The sequence below is a fragment of the Suncus etruscus genome, chromosome X (genome assembly GCF_024139225.1).
Source record: "Suncus etruscus isolate mSunEtr1 chromosome X, mSunEtr1.pri.cur, whole genome shotgun sequence".
NCBI classification, from domain to species: domain Eukaryota; kingdom Metazoa; phylum Chordata; class Mammalia; order Eulipotyphla; family Soricidae; genus Suncus; species Suncus etruscus.
In genome coordinates this window covers 65,992,768-66,019,469 of record NC_064868.1, presented here as the reverse complement: position 1 = coordinate 66,019,469, position 26,702 = coordinate 65,992,768, and the positions used below count along the sequence as shown (strand labels likewise).

At 37.6% G+C, this 26,702-nt stretch overlaps 1 protein-coding gene across 1 annotated transcript in view; it reads right to left on the bottom strand.

Moving 5' to 3' along the window:
- The window catches only part of ATP7A (ATPase copper transporting alpha), a 136,126-nt gene that overhangs the window by 39,796 nt on the left and 69,628 nt on the right, over positions 1 to 26,702 (bottom strand). The window contains exons 7-14 of the mRNA XM_049767402.1: positions 17,373 to 17,534; positions 14,359 to 14,435; positions 13,775 to 14,000; positions 11,625 to 11,858; positions 9,207 to 9,298; positions 6,611 to 6,738; positions 4,463 to 4,617; positions 4,122 to 4,256 (exon numbers count right to left, since the gene is read on the bottom strand). Of these exons, the coding sequence (XP_049623359.1) occupies positions 4,122 to 4,256; positions 4,463 to 4,617; positions 6,611 to 6,738; positions 9,207 to 9,298; positions 11,625 to 11,858; positions 13,775 to 14,000; positions 14,359 to 14,435; positions 17,373 to 17,534 (1,209 nt within the window). The remainder of the gene's footprint in view (positions 1 to 4,121; positions 4,257 to 4,462; positions 4,618 to 6,610; positions 6,739 to 9,206; positions 9,299 to 11,624; positions 11,859 to 13,774; positions 14,001 to 14,358; positions 14,436 to 17,372; positions 17,535 to 26,702) is intronic.

Below are 26,702 nucleotides of genomic sequence, written 5' to 3'. Positions count from 1 at the left end.
ACCCAAAATCACAACCCAGAAAGCTCCCTGCATGTATGTTCATCACAGCACTATTAATAATAACCAAATGTTGGAATCAAACCAAGTGCCAGAGAACAGTTAAGTGGATAAAGAAACAGTAAATCTATACAATGAAATGCTATGCAGCTTTAGGAAAAATAAATTCATAAAAATCCACTTATATATGGAAGGATATGGAGAATAGTATAAGTGAAAGTAGTCAGAGGGGGGACAGAGATCTTATGATCACATTCATTCATTTGCCTTGCACGCAGCTGACCGGGGTTTGATCCCCGGCATCCCATATGATCCCTTGAGCCTGCCAGAAGCGATTTCTGAGCACAGTAACCCCTGAGTAGCACTGGATATAGGAAGGAAGGAAGGAAGGAAGGAAGGAAGGAAGGAAGGAAGGAAGGAAGGAAGGAGGGAGGGAGGGAGGGAGGGAGGGGGGAGGGAGGGAGGGAGGGAGGGAGGGAGGGAGGAAGGAAGGAAGGAAGGAAGGAAGGAAGGAAGGAAGGAAGGAAGGAAGGAAGGAAGGAAGGAAGGAAGGAAGGAAGGAAGGAAGGAGGAAGGAAGGAAGGAAGGAAGGAAGGAAGGAAGGAAGGAAGGAAGGAAGGAAGGAAGGAAGGAAGGAAGGAGGAAGGAAGGAAGGAAGGAAGGAAGGAAGGAAGGAAGGAAGGAAGGAAGGAAGGAAGGGAGGGAGGGAGGGAGGGAGGGAGGGAAGGAGGGAGGGAGGGAAGGAGGCAAGGGAGGGAAGGAGGCAAGGGAGGGAAGGAGGGAGGGAGGGAAGGAGGCAAGGGAGGGAGGGAGGGAGGGAGGGAGGGAAGGAGGCAAGGGAGGGAGGCAAGGAGGGAGGGAGGAATGAAACAGTAGAAAAGGAAGGAAGGAAGGAAGGAAGGAAGAAGGAAGGAAGGAAGGAAAGAGAAAGAAAGAAGAAAGAAAGAAAGAAAGAAAGAAAGAAAGAAAGAAAGAAAGAAAGAAAGAAAGAAAGAAAGAAAGAAAGAAAGAAAGAAAGGAAGGAAGGAAGGAAGGAAGGAAGGAAGGAAGGAAGGAAGGAAGGAAGGAAGGAAGAAGGAAGGAAGGAAGGAGGAAGGAAGGAAGGAAGGAAGGAGAGAGAGAGAGAGAGAAAGAAAGAAAGAAAGAAAGAAAGAAAGAAAGAAAGAAAGAAAGAAAGAAAGAAAGAAAGAAAGAAAGAAAGAAAGAAAGAAAGAAAGAAAGAAAGAAAGAAAGAAAGAAAGAAAGAAAGAAAGAAAGAAAGAAAGAAAGAAAGAAAGAAAGAAAGAGAAAGAAGAAAGAAGAAAGAAAGAGGGAGAGGGAGAGGGAGAGAAAGAAAAAGAAAAATAATCAAGTAATGATATTGCAGTAATACGTTTTGTTATGACATAATTTTTATTAAAATAAAAATATAAATTATCTTAGAAAATATATTTAACTGATTTTAATGGAGATATGTTAGCTAAAATATAAACACATGTGCCTCAAAAAAAGAAAAATGTCATAGATATGGTTGGTGGAGAGGAAAACTGGGAACAGTGGAATAATGATGGTGGCAAATGTGCAGTGGTGAAGAGATGATGTTAGAGCATTATATAACTGAAACTTAATCATGAGCAACTTTTAATCTCATAGTGATTCAATTAAAATAAATGTTATATCTCCTGGGGCTGGAGAGAAAGTACATTGGGTACTTGCCTTGCGTGTTTCTGGCCCAGTTCTATTTCTGGCACCCCATCTGGCTTCCCTCAGTTATACTAGAAATGATCCCTGAGTACAGAGCTAGAAGCAAGTCCTGAGTGCAGCTACATATGACCCTCCAAAAAGAAAAATCTCCTAAGATTCCCTGAAATCATGAGAAAATACCTGAGTTACAGATACTTCAAAATACCTCCTACTAATCCTCTTGATTAATCTGTATGTAACCAATGTAAGTCATTTAAAAGACACTTTTAAATATTGTACTCAGAGAGATAGAATGAGGTGCTAACCTTGCATATGATCAACCCTGGTTTGATCCTCAGTACTATTTGGTCCCCTGATCATCCAGGTTTAGAGTTTTAGAGTCCCCCAAACACCTGATAGTCAGGGTATTCCTGGGCACTACAAGGCCTGAGGAACATCATAATCATTGAGCTGCTGGCCTAGCTGACTATGAGGGCTCATGAAGCTAGAAGACTTCTGAGCACCTCTTAGGAACCCTCTGAAATATTATACTAATAGAATACATCATGGAATACATATGTAGCTGTTATTATTCTATTTACTATTGTAGCATAAAATAGTAAACAGCATAGTAGATTTTTGTCCATTTTTTTGGAGGAGTGGATATTTCCAGCAAAACTAGGAGCTACTCCTTCCTAGTAGTACTAGGGAACTGTGTAGTTCCAGGTCACCTTCATGTAAAATTTGTTTTGCTATATTCAGCTATCACTCTAGCCCAGTCATGGAATTTTTTAAAAATAAAGTATTACAATGAAGTACTAATTCTTGGTAGTGATGGTTTTAAAGTACTAGATTTTAGTTATATAGAAAGAGTAATAAAGACTAATCTAAACTTTTTACTAACTTGAATGTTGTCTGTTGAATGTTGTATGATTTCATCCTGTACTAACCGCAACCCTATAACTTAGATATTATGACTATATGTCAAATGACAAAACCTGAGAATAAAGAGAACTGAAAGATTATATAATATGAGACATTAAGTCCAAATCTACCACTTTATGACAAATCTATCACTGAACTAGAGTAATAAACACTAATATTTCTAATATCTATAAATAATTTATTAATTACAGTTCTACTAACATATCTTTATTTTGTTCTCATATATGTAAAGTACTTAATGTTATACTAATGAATATATCACTGGACTCTAATATATCTTTTGTTCATTTGTTTTTCTGTGTGGGCCACACCTGGCGATGCTCAGGGGTTACTCCTAGCTATGCCCTCAGAAATCAATCCTGGCTTGGGGGACCATCTGGGATGCTGGGGATCAAACTGAGGTCCATCTTGAATCAGCCACGTGCAAGGCAAATGCCCTACCACTGTGCTATTGCTCCGGTCCCCTAACATATTTTTGAGCTTTTTTATTTAAACATCATGGTTACAAGGTTCATATTACACAGCCTTTTTTCCACAGAGTTGTTCATGATTGAGTTACAGTCATACAATGTACAACAACCTTCACCAGTGCTCATTTCCCACCACCAAAGTAAACAATTTCTCTCACAATTTCTTCCCTCCCACCCACCCTCCCCTGCCTGCCTCTGGGAAGGCATCTTCTCGCTCTCTCTTTCTCTCTCTCTTTCTCTCCCTCTTTCTCTCACTAGCTCTCTCTCCTTTATTGACACTGTAATTTGCACAACTTTTGGGGGGGGTTTGGGGCCACACCCATTTGATGCTCAGGGGTTACTCCTGGCTAAGCACTCAGAAATTGCCCCTGGCTGGAGGGACAATATGGGATGCCTGGGGAATCGAACCGTGGTCCTTCCTTGGCTAGCGCTTGCAAGGCAGAGACACCTTACCTCTAGCGCCACCTCACCGGCCCCAATTTGCACTACTTCTAACATATCTTTTTTTCTCTCCTCCTCCTCCTCCCTAACATATCTTTTTAACTTTCACAACTGCTACAAGTTTCACAGGATATGTTATTAAAATCTCAGATATTAATGAGTAAAGTGAAGTACAGAGAGAAACTAAAATTCAGCATTTGGTTTTGGAAAATCAAAGTGTTTGTTTTGGGGCTATAGCTGGCTGCACTCAGGGTTATTCCTGGCTCTGCACTCAGAAATCACTCCTGGTAGGTTTGGAGGAACATATGGGATGCTGGGGATCAAACCTGGGTCAGACACATGCAAGGCAAACACCCTACCTACTGTGCTATAGCTCTGGCTCTGAAAAAATCAAAGTTCTAATGAACTTATTCTCCTGAGCATGGACAGGAGTACCCCTTTGCACATCACCAGGTGTGGCCCCAAAACAAAAAAAGTGCAAAAGTTATTCTTATTCCTATATCTTCCATTCCACTCAAAGACTATTGGACTTACTTTATAATTCATTGCTTACACAAAAGAGGTACAAACTTTTATATAAATAAAGAGTAGTTACAAACCACTTACATTGAAATAGGTTTTTACAATCTCAAAATTCAGAAATCCAATGACAATCCAAACCAGGAGGGTAGCAATGGAAACAAAAACAATAAAAGGAACAAAGTAGCCACTGAGTTTATCTGCAAACTGCTGTATTGGAGCCTGGAATGAAAAAATAAAGTAATAGGTATATTAAACTCTTTTTAATAAATACATATTTGGCACTGAGGAAAGAAAACCTTTTAATAACATTTCAATAACATCAATTCAACTAAAATTCGTCAAAGAACAAAATCAAATCAATATCAAAAATTTTACTCAGTTGGACTCCAAAGAAAGTTTTAATTTCTCCCAGAAACTGTTGTTACCTTTGATGTTTGTGCCTCCTCCACAAGTTTGACAATTTGAGAAAGGGTTGTATCAGCTCCAACATGGGTTGCACAGATAAGTAGTGACCCATTCTGGTTAATAGAACCAGCAATAACTGTGCTCCCAACTTTCTTAGCCACAGGCATGGCCTCTCCTGTAAAAGGAGTACAAAGATATTGGAGACAAACAAACACTATCTTGAAATTCACTGATTTTAGTAATTGTCAAAAATATCTAGAAAGAAGATTCTTTATGAGATAGAATCTGGATAATTGTCTAAGAGAAAGTTGCCCTACTTTTTTCCCTTATCCCAGTTTTAGGTTAAATTCAGTGCTACATATCATAAACTTGAAAGACATAAAATGTTGTCTCTTACTGGAAATTACTATTTCTTATCCATCCTATTCCAAGATCATTTGTTTTCAACCTGTTCCCAAAGTATATTTAGCAAGGTGGAAGGGAGTTATATTTTTTGTTGTTTTTTTGGGGGAGGGGCCACACCCAGCAGTGCTCAGGGGTTACTCCTGGTTCTACGCTCAGAAATTGCTCCTGGCAGGCTCAGGGGACCGTATGGGATGCCAGGAATTGAACCCAGGTCTGTCCTGGGTTTGCCACATGCAAGGCAAATGCTCTAAAGCTGTGCTATCTCTCCAGCCCCTGGAAGGAAGTTTAAATGGGATAACAACTAGTGTGTGGGGGGAATAGGGGAAGTAGATCAGGAGTCAATGACACATAAGAGCATCATATGTCCCCCCATCACCACTGTGAATAGCTCTGGAGGTCCCAAGAACCAATGGGGTAGCCAGTTAGCCTCCAACACCACAAGACCTGAGAAGTACAACACTGCTGAATTGTATCATTGAACCATCCAGCCTGGTTGGCCAAGTGTTGCCAGGAGTGGTGCCCAGGTTCCTAAGCACTGTTTGAGAGTGTTCCCCCACCAAAAAAAATAACAAGTAGAACATGTAGTATTTCCACTCCAATTTATTGGACCACGGATAGTGACACTAAATATACCACAATATATGTGACAGTCTTCTAGAACTAAGAATGATCATATTGAAATTGGCAATAGCATACCTATCAGACACTGAGTCATAAATTATTTCTATAAGGGTCATAATTCTGTAATAGGATAGTCCTGAAGGTTGAGGTAGCAAAAGTGTTATGTGGTTGTGTCCTACAATGACTTTAGATAATTAATGATTACAATGTCTAATGATTACAATGACAATGACTAAGATATCTAAAATATTCTTAGAGCAGACTTTGATATGGAATACTAGTATAGTCTTTAATGCATAAAGATAAAAAATAAAAGGTAATTGTCTAGGAAAATTTGTCAAAACTATTGAACTCTAGTAAAAAGAGGTCATTTAATTTAGTTTTTTTCATATAATCCATATTTGGCAATGCCTATGGTAGCCCACTCCTGGTAAGGTGCTCAGGGGTCATTCTTAGCAGTACTGGGGGAAAATGTAATACTGGAGATTAAACCTAGAGATACAGCAAGCAAAGGACATGCTCCATTTTATGATAGCAATTTTAGCTATCATCCAGCCACTGCTTAACTTAATTTTTTAATTTAGGGAATGTATAAGCATAAGATTACATGTTTCCTGTTTTGCTTTATTTAGTCTTGAGAGCTGTATCCAGTAGTGCTAATGGGCTACTTATTCCCAGGTAAATGCTGAAGAGTCACACCGGTGGATCAAATAGGGATCAAACTGGGATCAGCCACATGCAAAGCAAGCACCTCAATCTCCTGTCCCTAAGACTATATTTTAGTAATTAATAGGCCTTAGGAACTGACTTAATATAGTCCTTTTTTTGGTAATACAAGGTAGCTTTTATTGCATAAAACTTTCTTAGAAAGATGTGAGAGGAAAGAGGAAGAATGGATTCAAGAGAAAACAAGGACTTCTCCAGAGTGAGAGATGCAAGCAAGTAAAGAAACACAAGACAAGCAAGTGAGATATGTGTTCAAGGAAAAACATGGGCTTGAAGAGAAAGACTTTAAAATAACATTTCTTCACTCATTAACTCATTCAATAATTTCTACAAAAAGTATTTTATCTTTCATGGCTATGCTTCATTAACTTCACATTCATTTCACTTTCTTATTATAATGCTCTGAAAGAACATACCTGTGATAAGTGACTCATCAACCATAGAATGCCCTTCAATAACACGACCATCCACTGGAAATTTTCCTCCTGGAACCACTTTAACAATATCTCCACGTTGTACAAGTTCCACATCCACTTGTTCTTCACTGAATGAGATAACATAAAAAGTATCATGTGGGTCATCATGTGGTGAGACGGTTGCACTGGCGAAGGGGGAAGTGTTCTTTTTTATAACTAAAACCCAACTACAAACATGTTTGTAATCATGGTGTTTAAAAATATATTATATTGGGGCCGGAAAGATAGCATGGAGATAAGGCGTTTGCCTTGCATGCAGCAGGATGGTGGTTCGAATCCCAGCATCCCATATGGTCCCCTGAGACTGCCGGGGGCGATTTCTGAGCAAAGAGCCAGGAATAGCCCCTGAGCGCTACTGAGTGTGAACCAAAAACCAAAAAAAAAAAGATATTATAAAAAAGTATTATGTGAGGAAGCATCATAGCAATATGATTCTCACCCTAATCTTTTCATGTAAATGTTTTAGTTTGTATCAAGCTGTGGCTCCATAAGTACTACAAATGAAAGCTAGAGCCAATATTTAAACTAGTAACTATAATTTAGGCCTATTCGGTTGGGGAAATGCTCAGTTCCTAATACAAATAGGCAATCTAAATACTTGCTGAATTGAGTGAATAAACATAAATCTCAGAAAATATTATAATCGCAGACAAAAAGATGGTACAGTACATGGAGCACTTGCATTTCATGTGGTTGGCACGGTGTCAATTCCCAGTAGCTCATATGGTTCCCCAAGAAATACCAGGAATGATCTCTGAGTGGAGAGCCAGAAATAAGCTCTGAGTACCTCCAGGTGTGAACCCCCCAAAATTTTTATTTTGTTTTGAGTCAATACCTGGAGGTGCACAGGGGTTACTTCTGGTTCTGTGCTCAGAAATCACTCCTGACAGGCTCTGGGGTCCACTTGAAATGCTGGGGATTGAACTTGGGTTGGCCGCATGCAAGGCAAATGCCGTACCCACTGTGCTATCACTCTGGTCCCTAACAAAATAATATTTATAAATAATATTTAAGCAAATCTTTTTATGATTATACAAAAGAGAAATGGCTCATCATACCATTAGCTCTAAATTAGAGCATATAAGTTATAAACTCTCCAGAATTATAAGCAAGCTCAATGACACCATAAGGAAGAAGAAAGACAAATAGATTGTGGAATGCTCTAAGGTCAGAGTCAATTGACAAATGCTTCTTTAACAAGAAAACTGTATGGAGAGGGAGGAGGAAGATGAAAAGTCTATTAAAAATGAGTCAGATAGCCAGAAGGATAGCTCAATGGGTTAGAACACATACTTTGCATACAGGAAGCCTGGGTACAAACCCCAGTAACACATGACTCCCCACATATCACTAAAAACAACACCCAAGCACAGAGCTGGAAGTATCCCCTGAGCACCACCAGGTATGGCCTTAAAATGGAAATAAAAAAGCATGTCAATCAAATACAATACCCTATGGAAATCAGTTGAATTTTATTTCAAGCAAAGAAACAAACATTTGTGACCGAAAAGAAATGTGAATATGGGGCTGGAGAGATAGCACAGCAATAGGGCATTTGCCTCGCATGCAGCAGATTCGAACAGACAGTGGTTCGAATCCCGGCATCCCATATGGTCCCCTGTGCCTGCCAGGATCGACTTCTGAGAGCAGACCCAGGAGTAACCCTTGAGCGCCACCGGGTGTGATCCAAAAACAAAAACAAAAAAATGTGAATATGAACTGCATATTAGATGATACTCTGATTATTTATTTGTCAGATACTATATAGTACTGCCATTATTTAATAATATATTTTTAAGCTCAGAGAGCTTGCTCAATGAATTGGAGCATGTGCTTTATTTACATTAAGGAGGCTTGGGCTTGTTCCTCAGCATGGAACAGTTCCCAAAGTACAAAAATGGGAGTAGTCCCTAAGCACCACGTCATATAGCCAATCCCCTAAACAAATTATATGTTACAGAAATATTTATCATAAAATGACTGTATTTACTTTAACATATTACTGCAACAAGAGGGAAAAAGCATGGGTGAGGTAAAGTGTGACATGTCAATAATTTTTAAAAGTGGGAGACAAAATTAATTTTACTCTACCTCTGTGTATAACTGAATTTTTATAATAAATTAAAGTGATTCCATTGGCCTCTCTGAATATAAGGAGGAAAAGGGAAAAGGAGGAAATAAATCGAGGGGAAAAAGATAGATGGGAAGTAACAGAAAACAGGGGTCTCTGGGATTTGAGCACATTGTTGGTATAAAGGATTCATATAGTAAAATATCCAAACTAGAGTACACAACATAGAAAACATCAAAACTTCAACAACCAAACATAAAAATGTGACTATAAGGTTGTAGGCTGGGTGTGGGTGTGGGTGTGAGTGAGAACTTTAGAACCCTGGTAGAAGAAAGAAGACACCAATGATAGGATTGGTGCTGGAACATAGTATGCGTACAACTCAACTTTGTAAATCATGAGGCTTTAATAAAATCTTTTAAAAAGAAGTTAATATAAGAGAAGAGGCATAGTGAAGATAAATACCTCAAAAGGGTATTATCAGAGTCAAGTGTTACAATAGTTGCTTCGGTTGCTTGTAGTGAAATTAATTTGGCCAGAGCCTCTGATGTTTTTCCCTATAAATGAAAACAAATACATTAACAATACCAAGAAGTAAAAGCTTAAGTTTTACTCAAAATATAAAGTCTAAAATTTATATAAATGACAGCTTTAGGAAAATTAATTAGCTCAAATCAGAAAACATTTCACCCAAAACATATAAGTACACAAAATCTATAATCAAATATTGTACATGCAAGAGATCCAAATTTGATCACTAGCACTGCAAGGTCTTCTAAGCACTGCCAGAAATTTTCTCTAAGCACTGTGCAGGAGTAGCCCCTGAGCACCACCAAGTATGCCCCAAACAAATATAAAGATATATGTAATTAGTTGAAATATATTTTTAAATAATATTAATTTGTAAGAAAAACATCAAGAGCCCAGCAATACACAGGCAACGGATTTGAACAGGTCACTCAATTAAGAAAATATAAATAACTAAGATATGAGAGGAATTTTATCTCTACTATTTATGGGAGAAATGAAATTAAGGTAATTGCATATCCCTAATGCTTACTTTTTCAGCAATAATTTAGTTGGGAGTCAATACTGATTAAGTTGTAGTAATATACTTTTTTACATATTGTTTTACAAATTGTTACATATATATGTGTACATATACATACAGCATGATTCATAGAAAGATTTATGCCTTTTAATTATATACTTCCTAATTTCCTAAGATATAAGTTCAGTAGAAATGACATTAGCATCACAGAGCCTCCTGAGTATAAACAAAGGAAGGTCCTGGTCCCTAAAAGCTGGTAGTATGGTACCCATGCACCACCACCACCACCACCACCATCACAACAACAAAAAACCCAGAAAACTACTACTAAGCATGAATATGGTTTTGCTTGTTTGGGGGCCAAACCCAGTAAAGCTCAGGGAATACTTCTGGCTCTTCACTTAGAAATCATGTCTGTGGGCCCGGAGAGATAGCACAGCGGCGTTTGCCTTGCAAGCAGCCGATCCGGGACCAAAGGTGGTTGGTTCGAATCCCGGTGTCCCATATGGTCCCCCGTGCCTGCCAGGAGCTATTTCTGAGCAGACAGCCAGGAGTAACCCCTAAGCACCGCCGGGTGTGGCCCAAAAACAAAACAAACAGAAATCATGTCTGTGGGGCCGGAGCAATAACACAGCGGTAGGTCATTTGCCTCACACGTGGCTGTCCAGGACAGACCTGGGTTCGATCCCTGGCTTCCCATATGGTCCCCCTAGCCAGGAGTGATTTCTGAGTGCATAGCCAGGAGTAACCTCTGAGCATCACCGGGTGTGGCCCAAAAACTAAAGAAAAATCATTCTTAGCTGTGTTCAGGAGACCATACGGGATATTGGGAATCAAACCCAGGTTAGCTGCATCAAGGCAAGTACCTTATCCACTGTACTATTTGCCGGGCCCCTAAGAATGAATATGTATGATGCAAATTTATCTAAAACTTAAACTAAGGAAGGATCTAAAAACATACTAGGATGATTTAGTAAATTATAAAAAATTTGATAAATCATAATATAGTTATCTGACTAAGTATTATTTAGAACAATGTTATCAAGAATTATGCAAATGGGGGCATCTATACAATGCTACATGTATAATGTATTATATATAAATATGTCATATCAGATATCACTGTAAAATAGATATATGTTTAAAATGATAAAGTAGTCCCATTATAACATCAGACTAAGGGTAGATTTTTCTATTGTTATTATAAACCTCATCTTCGTACTCATTTTTCCACTTATAACATAATATGCATTAAACAAGTGCTTCTTAAATGCCTCTGTTAAAATAAACAGACACATTGCACTCTCTACATAGAGAAATGTCCTTCAACTTTGGAAATTTTCTATAGATGTATTGAACTTCAAGTATTGTGATAACAAAAATGCTTCTTTCTGGGTCCAGAGTGATAATATAGTGGGTAGGGTACTTAAATGCCTTGCATGTGGCTGATCCGGGTTCAACACCTGGTACCCCAAATGGTCCCAATAGACCTGCCAAGAGTAATCCCTGAGCACTACTGGGTATGGTCAAAAATTTTTAAAAAGACTTCTTTCGGGCCCGGTGAGATAGCACAGCGGCGTTTGCCTTGCAAGCAGCCGATCCAGGACCTAAGGTGGCTGGTTCGAATCCCGGTGTCCCATATGGTCCCCTGTGCCTGCCAGGAGCTATTTCTGAGCAGACAGCCAGGAGTAACCCCTGAGCACTGCCAGGTGTGGCCCAAAAATAAAAAAAAAAGACTTCTTTCATCAAATGGCTAAACATTGATCAATGCTTATTTCCAATAATTGGTCTGTAGTGATTTATCTACCCAAGATCACCCTTTTGTACTTTACCTTTGCAATGTGTTCTAGCCAACGGCCTAGTGCAATAAACACAAATAACATAGGAGGTGTATCAAAGAAAGTAATAGGGTTCACTTTGGCTCTCTCATAAACTGCTACCAGAAGAATAACCAACGAGTAGGAAAAGGCGATAGTGGTTGCAAGCACAATCAGTACATCCATATTCGCAGTTTTATGCTTCAGTGCTTTGTAGGCCTGAATGTAGAAGTACCAGCCTCCAAAAAACTGTAATACAGGAACAATAATCATTGCTTTTGTAAAAATGCTGAGTCACATATTTCAAACACTAAAATAAAGTATCAGTTTTCATTTCCATGGGCTGATCCAGGTCTTCTTAAACTTCTTTCATTCGAAATCCCTTTTCACCCAAGAAAAGTCATACAAATAAACACTGCCAGAACACCTTGAAATCATTGAGCAGTTGATTTTGAAACCTTGTACTGTTGTCAAATTTTATGATACCCATATTTAGTTATGACACCCATATTTAGTTATGACATTGGATTGCACAAGTTTAGGAAGTTAAAATCTATCCATAAAGTACAATGAGAGATTTTAAGGAAGTTAAAATCTATCCATAAAGTACAATGAGAGATTTTAAACGTAAGTAATAGTCTCAGGGCCGGAGCTGTGGCGCAGCGGTAGGGTGTTTGCCTTGCACATGGCTGACCTTTGACAGACCTTGGTTCAATCCCTTGGTGGCCATATGGTCGCCCAAGCCAAGAGCAATTTCTGAGTGCATAGCCAAAAGTAACCCCTGAGCATCACCAAGTATGGCCCAAAAACAAACAAAAAAATAATAGTCTCTGTTTCAGAAGATCTATGGTGTAGGAATTCAAATTGCTTATGAGTTATTGCCAATCACATATTCCATAATATACAAAAAAAATCAGGTAGCTCTTAGATTTTTTTGATACTAACAAAAACTGGAATTAGGAAAATAATCCCATTATTCTGATGATTCCTTAAAAAAAACCCTGTTTTTACCTGAAATGATGATGATCAGTTACTACAAACAGAATGGGTTACAACCATCAAGGACATAGTCAATCAGATAGGTTGCAATCATGGCAATTGTACCTATTATACTATTGCTCCAGGCCTGGGATCCTTTTTGATCACAGCAGCTATGTTATGTGGAAATTACTGCAGTTTCATCAAGGGTCACTTGACAAGAATTTCTTACGTAAAATGTCCTTTCTAAAACTCAGTCTAAGTGGTATATATATATATAAAACAAGCTGTTGGAGCTGTTGAATATTTTCACAAGTAAACATAATTGAAGAGATTATTTTTATTAATTAATATAGGAAAATAAGATGTATTTAAAATCACCAACTAGATGAAAGAAAAATAAATAATATTTAGATGAAGAATACTTTAGAAGGAAGTATTTTAAAGTAAAAGTATCTCAAAAAAGGTCTGAAACATACATAAATAAATTTAAGCATTGAACAAAATAAAAACTATACTTAAATATAACAATTATCATATAGAGGCCTGGTTTAAAATCCCAGCACCACTTGATACTAAGCACTACTAAGAGCAGTCCCCAAGCACAGAGCTGGTAGTAGACACTGAGCACAACAGGATGTGGCCCTCAAACTAATTATAATAATTATATAATAAAAACATGATATTATGTTTGATATGATTGATATAATTAATTTTAATATCTTTCAAGTTACATACAATAACAGATCTAACTACTAAACCCAAAACATTTGAACTCTTGTGTTCTGATTTTTCAATAATTAATATACTCGAGGATTAAAAGGAATACTTGAGCGACTCAGCTAAAGAATTCCACAAAGAATCCTGCATGCAATGATCAAATTTCTGACTAAAGACTTGTTTGAGGGCCAGAGAGATAACACAGTGGTAAGGCTTTTGCCTTCCACGCAGCCGATCCAGGGCAGACAGTGGTTCGAATCCTGGCATCCCATATGGTCCCTCAAGCCTGCCAGGAGTGATTTTTGAGTGCAGAGCCAGGAGTAACCCCTGAGTATCACCAGGTATGACCCAAAACCAAAACCAACCAAACAAAAAAAAAACTTGTTTAAAACTGAAAGTAGCGTTGCTTGCCACTTTTTTTACTATTTCTTCACTATTAACAAGTAATCTTATAACATTTCACTTGCCTGTACAGGAACACATAATAAAAATGAGAGTAAATTCATAATGGACAATCCTGGAAGGATCTGAAGCTCTAGGAACATAGAAGAATGAGCGTTGACCATTTCCTCTTGACTCATGTTCTGATTATGGTGAAAATTTGAAAGGTGGTGATCCATAACCATCATATATATCATTAGCCCCATTACAGGAATACAGAAAAATAGGCTCACAAGAAAGGAACGTCTCCACCTTACATAGAAAAGAAAAATAATTTTAATAAGTAGTTAACTGTTACAAATTTTAAATACTATAAATAAATTAAATTGTGACTATTCCACCCAAATAAGGATGACATCGCAAATACAGACATATAAAGAGGCTGTTAAATTTACAAAGTTTTGGGGCTGGAGCGGTGGTGCAGCAGTAGCGTGTTTGCCTTGTACACTGCTGACTAAGGACGATCCCCCAGCATCCCATATGGTCTCCCAAGCCACGAGCAATTTCTGAGCACAGAGCCAGGAGTAACCCCTGAGTGTTTTGGGGTATGGCCCAAAAACCAAAAACAATTTTTTTTCTTACAAAGTTTTGCCTCTCCTTAAGTACTTACTGTTGTATTTCTCGTTTATGGTCTAGGTGACTTGCTGATCGATCCTTCTTGACCAAAGCAGCTTCAAAACCTAAGCTCTAAGAAATTCATGAGAAAATATTTTCACTGAATATAAAAATGTTATATAGACAAATTCTAGGCCATGGAATTAACAGTGAAGAGAATTTAATTCAACTACTGAATGTGAGTCTCTCTTTAGAATACACTTATGTTTCCTGCTCTTCCTCTGCTCTTCCTTACCTCTGTTGTAATTTTTCATCAATCACACAACTATTTCCTCAGTTCTATTAAGGTTTACTCTACTGCTTTCAAATTAATGATTAAATCAACTGTAGCTATCCTCAGTAAAATATATTATTAGATTAAGGGGCCGGAGAGATAGCATGGAGGTAAGGTGTTTGCCTTTCATGCAGGAGGTCATCGGTTTGAATCCCGGCGCCCCATATGGTCCCCCGTGCCTGCCAGGAGCAATTTCTGAGCCTGGAGCCAGGAATAACCTCTGAGCACTGCCGGGTGTGACCCAAAAACCACAAAAAAAAAAAAAAAAAATATATTATTAGATTAAAAAACAAACTCCCATAAGTAATTTTAGTTTAAAAAAGGTGAGACTGTTCCTTTGTCAGGCTAACCAAGTATTTGATAACATAATAAAAATAATTCAACAGAAAAAACATAACTCATACTTGAGACAAATATCATCTACTAATACTGCTGCATATTAATTTTTGAACAACTTTTCTAATGTTGAAACACTTCTGGTAATGCTCATGGGATCATGAGGTGCTGAGGATTAAGTTAGAGTATCTGGCATGCAAAGTACATATTCTAGCCCTTTAAGCTATCTTACCAATCCTTAATGAGCTATTTTTACATGGATAAATGTACCTATCCATTTATCCCATAAACAAGAACAAAATGCTAAAATCAAATCTAGCACCATTTTAAATATATTATTCAAATAAAAATTCAAAGATTGCATATGCAATCCTTATTCTTGCTCTAGAAATAACGAATGCAAAAAATCAATAATAAAATATAAAAAGAAAAATACACCAAATTGAGTCATCTGGCATAAACACCAACGTGTACACAAACTATATTTTCAATTGCAGGGGAAATTTTCAAGTGTAAGAAAAATATAATATTGTTGACAAATTTCAACTGCTGGAGAAATTAATATTACTGGGCCAGAGTGATAGCATAGCACTAGGGCATTTACCTGCAAGCGGCCGACCCAGGACATACCTAGGTTCAATCCCCGACATCCCATATGGTCCCACAAGCCTGCCACGAGTGATTTCTGAGCATAGAGCCAGAAGTAACCCCTAGCACTACCAGGTATAGACCAAAACCAAACTAAAACAAACAAAAAGAGTTCAAGCTTTACAATCTTGATAACTGGAACATAACAGGTACTCATTTTACAAAGATGTTTGTTAATGTTATGTTTTTCTAGACTAATAGGATGTTTCCTTACCAAATAATAAGCTTAATTCATTAGAATAATCTTTTAATGATCATTACCAAAAACTGAAACACACTACACTTTTAAAGCATTTTCACAAGTTTATGTTACAATCTGTACCCAGAGTACAGTGACTAGGGCATTTGCCTCGCATGTGCTGACCCAAGTTCAATACCTAATGGACACTCAAAATGATCAGGAGTGATCTCTGAGTTCAGAGTCAGGTTTAAGCCTTGAACACTACTGGGTGTGGTCCCATAAAAAGTTAATATTTAGGGGCCAGAGCAATAGCACAACATTTGTCTTTCATGCAGTAGACCCAAGTTCAATCCCAGACATTGCATATGGTTTCCTGAGCCTGCCAGGAATAATTTCTGAGTGCAGAGCCAGGAGTAACCCAGAGCAGCAACAGGTGTGGCCCAGAAACAAAAATAATTATAATTTATTGAACAAGAAACTAATTTCTCATTAAGAAAAGAGTTTGTTTTGTCTTTGAAATTTCTTTTTTTTTTTTTTTGTGGTTTTTGGGTCACACCCGGCAGTGCTCAGGGGTATTTCCTGGCTCCATGATCAGAAATTGCTCCTGGCATGCACGGGGGACCATATGGGACGCTGGGATTCGAACCGATGACCTTCTGCATGAAAGGTAAATGCCTTACCTCCATGCTATCTCTCCGGCCCCTCTTTGAAATTTCTTAATCTTTTTTTTGGGGCCACACACAGCGTTGCTCAGGGGTTACTCCTGGCTGTCTGCTCAGAAATAGCTCCTGGCAGGCACAGGGGACCATATGGGACACCGGGATTTGAGCCAACCACCTTTGGTCCTGGATCAGCTGCTTGCAAGGCAAATGCCCCTGTGCTATCTCTTCGGGCCCTGAAATTTCTTAATCTTTAAAATATGCTATTTTCTTAAACCTATTCAACTTAATCAGGAGACTTAAATTTTTGATTAACATGAATTAACATAAATTATAATACAATCTATTTTCTAAATAATGATGTATGTTATCAATTACAAATCACACCTGACTTAATAGTGTTATTATGGGGCATTTTGGTGGTGGTATAGTCTAGTAATTATATACAAAAACTATAAACACTATTGTAAATATGTTGCCTAAACTACAATAACTTTTTAAATATAAAGTTTTGAAATGCAATAACATATATAACTCATTTTAATAGGACATGTTATACAATAAGTAAATTCTAGTGAACACCCCTCCCCAATAGTGTGATTGCTCCTTACTTAACTGTTCCAAATAAAGACCAAAGAAAAAAAGCCAAGGCTTTTTAATGACATTTTTGCAAGGAGGGTAACTCCCATGTGTTCAGGGGACCATGTAGTGCCTAGATCAAACCCAGGATTCCAAAATGCAAAGGGTATGTTTTTGAGACATCTCCCAGGCCCCATAAATGAAGTTGATAAACAACATTGTCTGGAATAAAGAAAGCGGTCAAATAATTTTTCCATTATCTCTATTTGATACAAACCAGAAATGCTGACTGGATAGGTTAGAAAACAAAAATAACAAGTCTTGGAACTTACTTCAATTGTATGGATAATATCTCTGGGACCAATAATTTCTGGATCATATTTAATATGTGCTTTGTTGGTTGCCAGAGCCACAGAGCAGTAGAAGATTCCTCTCTGTTTCGTAAGGGTAGACTCTATTTTATGGACACAGGAAGCACATGTCATTCCTCTGACCTGTTGAAGAACAAAGGTCTTTTTATTTAGAAATAAACCTTTTCCTTTATTAAAATTAACTGTGTTTTAAGTCTTTAACACACAACTAACACACAAGACCATAAGAGACAGGATCTACACAGGATTTACAGAAATATGCTTTAGATATAATAACTGGAACACTTTTTATATCACACTGAGTGACAATATGGTCCCAGCTATATTAAGTTAATGTTTATTAAACATTTACTTCAACCATATCTCCTTAGAGACTGGATCTAATATCTATCATTGTTTCTAGTATTCAATACCTTGATTCTCTCTATTTTTATCCTGTTACAAAATAGACATTTTATATTATATTTAGTGAAAGTTAATGTATGACCAGTTTTCTACCTTTGTACAGCTAAATGTGTTTACCCCTTGTCTTGAGTAATGTTATATTTAGTTTGATATTATATTCTAAATTGATGAGCAGAAATTATTCGAATGAGTGAGCTCAGCTAATCCTAATAAAACTATAAAAAAAAGTTTCACACACAAAAAATAAAAGTCTCTGAAATGTAACCAATGTGTATTCAACAAATGAAATATTGACGAATTTGTACAGAGATATATCTTTAATAATGCAGTAAAAAAAAAACCTCTAAATGTACTCTCCTCCTTAACTGAAAATCAGAAAATGACAGAATAGGAGTCAGAGCCTGTTCAAATGACAATACAAGTAGAATGCTTGCCTTACATGTGGCCAACTTGGGTTTGATCCCTAGTACCACATATGGTCCTATGAGCCCCATCAGAAGTGATCTCTGGGTATAGAGCTAGAAGTAAGCCCTGAGTACATCCAGGTGTGGTCCAAAAACAAAGAAACGAACAAAAACTAAACAGGAAATTTTCATTGCCAATATGGCAATGTAGGGACAACGTGTTTGAATTCTCCTGCCAACATTGCAAAAATCTATCTCAAAACTTGGATTAATCACAGTTTAATCATACCCAAAATCATACTGTGCCTGGGATGAGGGAAAGTTCTGGAAAAACTAGATAAAGCCAAAGTAAGTGTAATCAAGTAAAGACAGGCTGTAATTAAATTGGCAAATGATAAAGATAAGAGAATCCTAAAAAGTATAACACTAAAAGCAATAGCACAAACATATATAAAGGAACACTTCCATAAGAATCATAACAGATTTATTAACTGAAACTTTATTAGCCAGAAAGGAATATGTGCTATATTCAGTGTTGAAAGGAAAATACCTTCAATTAGGAATGTGCTAGGCTCTCACTCATGTTTTATGCAGTGATTTTAAAAAGTGCAGAAAACAGTGAAAAACACTCCTGGTGATTAAACTGGCTATGCAAGAAACACCAAAAGATCTTCAACAAAAAGCAAAAAAAAAAAGTCAGGGGCTGGAGTAATAGCCCAACAGTAGAGCATTTGCCTTGAATGCGGCCAACCCAGGATGGACTCATGTTCAGTTCTCAGCATTCCACCTGGTCCCCCATGCTTGACAGGAGCAATTTCTGAGAAAAAGCCAGGAGTAACCCCTGAGTACCACAGGGTGTGGCCCAAAAACAAACAAAAATAATTCTTTCCATTTCTTTAAAGAAAAAAAGTCAGGAGTATTGCTTAAAACACTAAAAGAAAATTGGGAAAGCTATAGTATTTCCCAAAGTGGGTTATAATGCCCACCCTAGAATGCTGAAATCACAGGGTATGGAAGTAACATCAAAATCAATGGGGGACAAGGGGAGAAAGACTTTCTGCTTAGTTACTTAATTATGATAGAGTTCCAGGGGGTCTCTGAGTAACATTTTTTTTCGAAAAAGGAGATGGTAGGTCAAATAAGACTAGGTATCTCCTAACACTAAAGTTTCTTAAGTCTAAACTTGAGATTTACTTGCTTTAGATTTAAATTTAGAATTCTAGTGTAAACTTTAATGTACCTTAAAAACAAAGAACAATTAGAAGATAGAAAAACAGAAAAGTGAAATGAAACAAGAATACTCCAGAAGAAATAGACATCAATTATAAGTGGATAAACTATCAAAACAAAGAAACAAACCACAGAACACCCAGAATTCATAATAAAAAAACAAATGTTTCTTGATACAAATATTACCACTATGGGGCCAGAAGGGTAGTACAATAGATAAGATATCTGCCTTGCACACTGCCACCAACCAAGATTTGATCCCCATCACCACATAGTTCTCTGAGCCCAACCAGGAATGATCCCTGAGAAAAGAGCCAGAATTAAGCTCGGAGCAGTGCCAGGTGTGGCCGTAAGCCAATAAAAAAAATAGAATTAGGGCCCGGAGAGATAGCACAGCGGTGTTTGCCTTGCAAGCAGCCGCTCCAGGACCAAAGGTGGTTGGTTCGAATCCAGGTGTCCCATATAGTCCCGACCCCGTGCCTGCCAGGAACTTTTTCTGAGCAGACAGCCAGGAGTAACCCCTGAGCACTGCCGGGTGTGGCCCAAAAAACAAACAAAAAAAATAGAATTAAATGCACCAAATGGAGAGTTAACTTCCTTCCCTTATCCCTAATCTTAGGAATGACTTTCTGATACAAGACAATAAAGTCTACTCTCATTGATATTAACACAGTACTGAAAGTCCAAGTTACAGCAATTAGATCAGAAAAAGAAAAAAAGAGATATTAAGTGAAAAAGAATCACAACTTCTAGATGACAATATACATAAAAAACCTAAAGACTTAAAAATATTAAAACAGGAAACACAATAAAATGGTAGCCTACAAAGATAATACACAAAAACTTTGCATATTTAAACAATTGAGTTGGATAAAGTTTAAAAAGGAATACCATCTAAGGGCCGGAGAGATAGTATGGAGGTAAGGCGTTTGCCTTTCATGCAAAAGGTTGGTGGTTCGAATCCCGGCGTCCCATATGGTCCCCTGAACCTGCCAGGAGTGATTTCTGAGCATAGAGCCAGGAGTAACCCCTGAGTGCTGCCAAGTGTGACCCCCCCCAAAAAAAAGGAATACCATCTATAATTGCATCTGAATAAATCAAGTATCTAGTAATCAACAGAGAGGTAAAAGTGATCTAGAATAATGTCTCTTATATGGAATATAAATAAACATAATAGTGAAATAATACTCAAATCCAAAGGAAACAAAAAAAACAATGGATATATGAGAAATGGTATTCAGTGGTAAACATGCTACATGAGGCAGCTAAGGATAGGTCAGGGAGGGGAACCATCTATGGTGGAGGGAAGCATTCAACTGGAAGGAGAAGGTAGTAAAATCTATCAGCAATGGTACTGTAAAACATAGTGTGAAAACTTTTACAAAAAAAGCCCCTCCTGCAGAAGCACACTGGTAAATGGGAGGCAAATGAGAGGGGAAGAGGGCATTAGTGGAAAAAAGTGGACACTGGTGAAGGGACTGGTTTTGAAATATTGTATGTCTAAAACCAATCATGAGTGACTTGTAATTTCACAGTGACTAAATTTAAATATATATATAATTTAATAAAGAGGCCAAACACAAACACATTGGAAATTATAAGTCACTATTAAAAAAAGAAGAGCCAGAGCAGCAGAACTGTGTCCAGGAGAAAAAGAAGCCTCAGACCTGGCAATTATGGGACCCAGAAGCCAAGTCTGCAGTGTACAAGACAAAGAACCAGTGGAATGGTTCGTAACAATGGATTTGTCTGTAACAATGGACAAATATCACAGGCTTCCACCATGCTTTGAGAATGAAGATGGAAGCTCCGATGACCCAAAAAGTACCAACAACCTATTTAGCCTCTCATCTAAGGACTTTAGAGAAGAAATATATAGGATGTTCATAGAACTCAAAGAAAGCATGGGGGGCCGGAGAGATAGCATGGAGGTAAGGCATTTGCCTTTCATGCAGAAGGTCATCGGCTCGAATCCCGGCATCCCATATGGTCCCCCGTTGCTGCCAGGAGCAATTTCTGAGCATGGAGCCAGGAGTAACCCCTGAGCACTGGCCGGGTGTGACCCAAAAACCACAAAAAAAAAAGAAAGCATGGAATGAACTGAACATGCCACAAGTAAGAATCAGAGGATCTAAGAGCAGAAATAAGAAAACTTCAAACTGAGGCTGAAAACTTGGCACTCAAAATGAAAATCTCAATGGGAAGTCTATCCAACTGAGTATCAAAGGGTGAAGACAGAAAACATGAGCTGGAAGAAGAAATGTATGATAACAACACACAACAGAAGAGGTTGGAAAAGAGCCTCAAAACAAGTGATCAGACAATGGAAAAGTACTCAAAGGAAGTGAGCAGACAAAAATAGAAGTCTTTGATAAATTCAACAAAACAACGTAAGAATTATTGGAGTTCCAGAGACACAGAAAGAAAAATCCCCTTGGGTCCAGAGAGATAGCACAGAGGTAGGGCATTTGCCTTGCACACAGCTGAACTGAGTTCGACTCCCAGGTTCCCATATGGTCCCCTGAGCCTGCCAGGGGCGATTTCTGAGTGTAGACCAGGAGTAACCTTTGAGTAACATAGGGTGTGACCTCCCTCCCCCAAAAAACAAAAAGGGGGAAGAAAATCCCCATGAAGTATCAACAATAAAGGATATCATTACAGAGAAACTACTAGAGCTAAAGAATGCATGCAAACAAATCCCACATGGCTAAACAGTACCAGCCAAAAGAGAAACTAAGAAAAGAAGCTCAAGACACATCCTAGACACAATGACGAACCCCATAGATAGGGCTGGCACACTGAAAGCACCAAGATTAAAAAAGGAAATTACATTCAATGGTACATCCCTAAGATTTACTACAGATATTTCACAAGAAATCCTCAAGGCTCCAGGGCAGTAGTGACATAAGTGATAAAACTCAATAAAATGAATGCTTCGCCTAGAATATTTCACCCAGCCAGACTCACATTCAAGATTAAAGGACACATATATAGTTTCCAGACAAACAACAGCTCAGAAACTTTACAGACTCAAAACCAGCCTTAAAAGAAAAAATAAAAGGTGGTCTACTTTAAGACAAGACAAACCAACAGACACACCAAAATCCTACACAAAGATGACAATAAATCCCATGACAATTATCTTTCTCAATGTTAATGGACTAAATGCACCAGTTAAGAGACACAGAGTGGCAAAATGGATTAAAAAGCTGATTCCAAAATTCTGCTGCCTATCAGAAACATATCTGAATAGTCAGAACAAACACAGACACAAGCTCAAAGGTTGGAACACAATCATTCAAGCAAACTCCCTTAAAAAGGCTATATTAGCTATCCTAATTTCAGATGACACAAACTTTGGATAGAAAAAAGTTATAAGGGACAAAGATAGACAATTTGTAATAATCAAGTATGTAAAACAGGAAGAAATCTCACTTCTAAACATATATGCACCCAATGAGGGACCAGCACAACATTTAAAATAATTGATGACATATCTAAAGGAAGACATCAATAGCAACACAATAATGGTAGGAGATCTCAACACCATCATGTCAACCTTTGATAGGTCAACTAGGATGAAACCTAACAAGAATTTACTAACTATAAAAGGAGAAATGGAAGAAAATAGCCTAGTTGATATGGCTCTCCAGGCCAGAAAACTGGATACACATTCTTCTCTGATGCACATGGGTCATTCTCCAGCATAGACCACATGGCCCATAAAACATACCTCCATAAAATCAAGAGGATAGAAATTGTATGAAGTAACTTTTCAGATCATAATGCACTAAAATTAGAAGTGAACTACAAAGAGACAGAGAAACACCTAGAAATTAAATAGCTCAGTGCATGAGCGATGGCTCACCAGTGGGGCATTTGCCTTGCACGTAGCTGACCCAGGATGGACCTGGGTTTGATACCCAGTGTCCCATATGGCCCTTCAAGCCAGGAGCAATTTCTGAGTGCATAGCCAGTAGTAACCCCTGAGAATCACCATGTATGCCTCCACAAAAAAAGAAAGAGAAGAAAGAAAGAAAGAAAAGAAAGAAAAAGATAAGAAAGAAAAGAAAAGAAAGAAGAAAGAAAGAAAGAAGAATAGAAAGAAAGAAAGAAAGATAAAGAAAGAAAGAAGAGAAAGAGAAAGGGAGGGAGGAGGGAGGGAGGGAGGGAGGGAGGGGAGGGAGGGAGGGAGGGAGGGAGGGAGGGAGGGGAGGGAGGGAGGGAGGGGGAGGGAGGAGAGAGAGAGAGAGAGAGAGATGAGAGAGAGAAAGAAAGAAAGAAGAAAAGAAAGAAAGAAAGAAAGAAGAAAGAAAGAGAAAGAAAGAAAGAAAGAAGAAAGAAAGAAAGAAAAAGAAAAAGAGAAGAGAAGAGAAGAAAAAGAAAGAAAGAAAGAAAGAAAGAAAGAAGAAAGAAAGAAAGAGAAGAAAGAAAGAGAAAGAAAGAAAGAAAAGAAAGAAAGAAAGAAAGAAAGAAGAAAGAAAGAAAGAAAGAAAGAAAGAAAGAAAGAAAGAAGAAAAGAAAGAAGAAAGAGAAAGAAAAAAGAAAGAAAGAAAGAAAGAAAGAAAGAAAGAAAGAAAGAAAAGAAAGAAGAAAAGAAAGAAGAAAAAGAAGAAAGAAAGAAAGAAAGAAAGAAAAGAAAGAAAGAAAGAAAGAAAGAAGAAGAAAAGAAAGAAAAGAAAGAAAGAAAGAAAGAAAGAAAGAAAGAAAGAAAGAAAGAAAGAAATTAAACAGCTCATTACTGAATAATTCCAAGACGAACTAAAACACAAAATCAAAAGATTACTAGAAACAAATGTAAATGAAGACAGACAATATCAGAATTTTTGGGACACAACAAAAGTGGCACTAAGAGAAAAATTTAGAGTTTTACAAGCACATATCAGGACGAAAGAAGTGGTGAATTTATTTAGAGAAATAACTACATCGTGAACTATCCTAACAATGAGAATGTATGAAGGAAATAGAAAGTCTGTCTAGAGTACAGGCGGGGGTTGGGTGGGGAGGGGGGAGATTTGGGACATTGGTGATGGGAATGTTGCACTGGTGATGGGTGGTGTTCTTTACATGACTAAAACCCAAACACAATCATGTATGTAATCAAGGTGTTTAAATAAAAAAAATATATATGTATATATATATGTATATATATATAAAGATATATATATATATAAAGAAATAATCCAAAAGATCCGTGAAAGTAAACTCTTTGGTTCTTTATAAACAAAATCAATAAACTACTAGCAAAACTCACAAAGAATTGGAGAGATTCTTAATAAACGTAATTCAAAATGAAAATAGAGAGATCACTACATACTACAGAGATTCAAAGAGTATCAGATACTACTTTGAGGAAGTCTATGTCACAAAAAATAAAAACCTGAAAAAAATGGATAAATTCTTGGACTCATATAATGATCCATGCTAAGTTCCAATACTCATTCATGATAAAAACTCTCAACAAGATGAAAATGGAAGGAACTTTTAAATAGTCAAGGCTATTTACCACATGCCCAATTCAAATATTATACTCAAGGGAAACGACTTAAAAGGCTTTCCTCAAATTTGTGGTAGGAATGTTGCACTGGTGAAGGGGGGTGTTCTTTACATGACTGTAATCATACAACTATAATCATATTTGTAATCACGGTGTTTAAATAAAGTTAATTATAAAAAAAGGCTTTCCTCTAAAATCTGGCAAAAGACAAGGCTGCACCCTCTTGCCACTCCTATTTAACATAGTACTGGAAGTAGTTGCCATAATAATTAGGCAATAAAAAGATATCAAGGGCATTCAGATAGGAAAGAAAGAAGTTAAGCTCTCACTATTTGTAGAAGAGATGATACTATATTTAGAAAACCCTAAAGACACTACCAAAGAAAGCATCTAGAAACAGATACATATAGCAAGGGGGCATGCAACAAAATTAACCAACAAATATCAGTGGCCTTTGTATACACAAATAATGAGAAAAAAATGTCCAAAAGTCCCATTCACAATTGTGCCACAGAAATTCAAATACCTTGGAGTCAACATAACTAAAGAGGTGATGCATCTATACAAAGAAAACTACAAAACAATGCTTCAAGAAATAAAAAGTGGGGGCCGGAGACATAGCATGGAGGTAAGGCGTTTGCCTTGTATGCAGAAGGACAGTGGTTCGAATCGTGGCATCCCATATGGTTCCCCCGAGCCTGCCAGGAGTGATTTCTGAGTGTAGAACCAGAAGTAATCCCTGAGTGCTGCGGGGTGTGACCCAAAAACCAAAAAATAAAAAAATAAATAAATAAAAATAGGACACAAGGAAATGAAGACACATACCCAGTTCATGGATTAGGAGGATGAAAATCATCAAAATGGCAATATTCCCCAAAGCATTATGAAGATTTAATTCAATCCCTCTAAGTATTCCCATGATATTCTTCAAAGAAGTGGATCAAACACTCCTGAGGGACTGGAGCAATAGCACAATAGTAGGGCGTTTGCCTTGCATGCAACCAACCCTGGATCAACCCCGGTTTGATTCCCAACATCCCTTATGGTCCCCCAAGCCTGCCAGAAGCGATTTCTGAGTGCAGAGCAGGAGTAGCCCCTGAGCAATATCAGTGTGATCCAAAATTGAAAACAGAACAAAAACAAAACACCCCTGAAATTCATTTGGAAAAACAAATGTGCACAAATAGCTAAAGCAATTCTTAGGAAAAAAGATGGGAGCCATCACTTTCCCCAACTTTTAATTGTATTACAAACCTACAGTCATTAAAACAGCATGGTTTTGGAATAAAGACAGACCCTCAAATCAATGAAATTGACTTGAGTATTCCAAAAATGTTCCCAGACATACAATCAATTAATTTTTGATAAAGGGGCAAGAAATGCAAAATAGAACAAGGGAAGCCTCTTCAACAAGTAGTGTTGAGACAACTGGTCAGTCAAATGCAAAAAAAGCAAAGTTGGACCTCCATCTAACACCATCACAAAGGTCAAATTCAAATGGATTAAAGACCTTTATATCAGACCCTGAACTATAAGAAATATAGAATACATAGGCAAAACACTCCATGACATTGAAACTAAAGGCATCTTCAAAGAGAAAACACCACTGTCCAAACAAGTGGAAGAAGACACAAATAAATGAGACTACCTTAAGTTTAGAAGCTTCTGCACCTCAAAGGATACAGTGACTAAAATACAAAAACCACCCACAAAATGGGAGAAACCATTCACCCAATACCCATCAGATAATGGGCT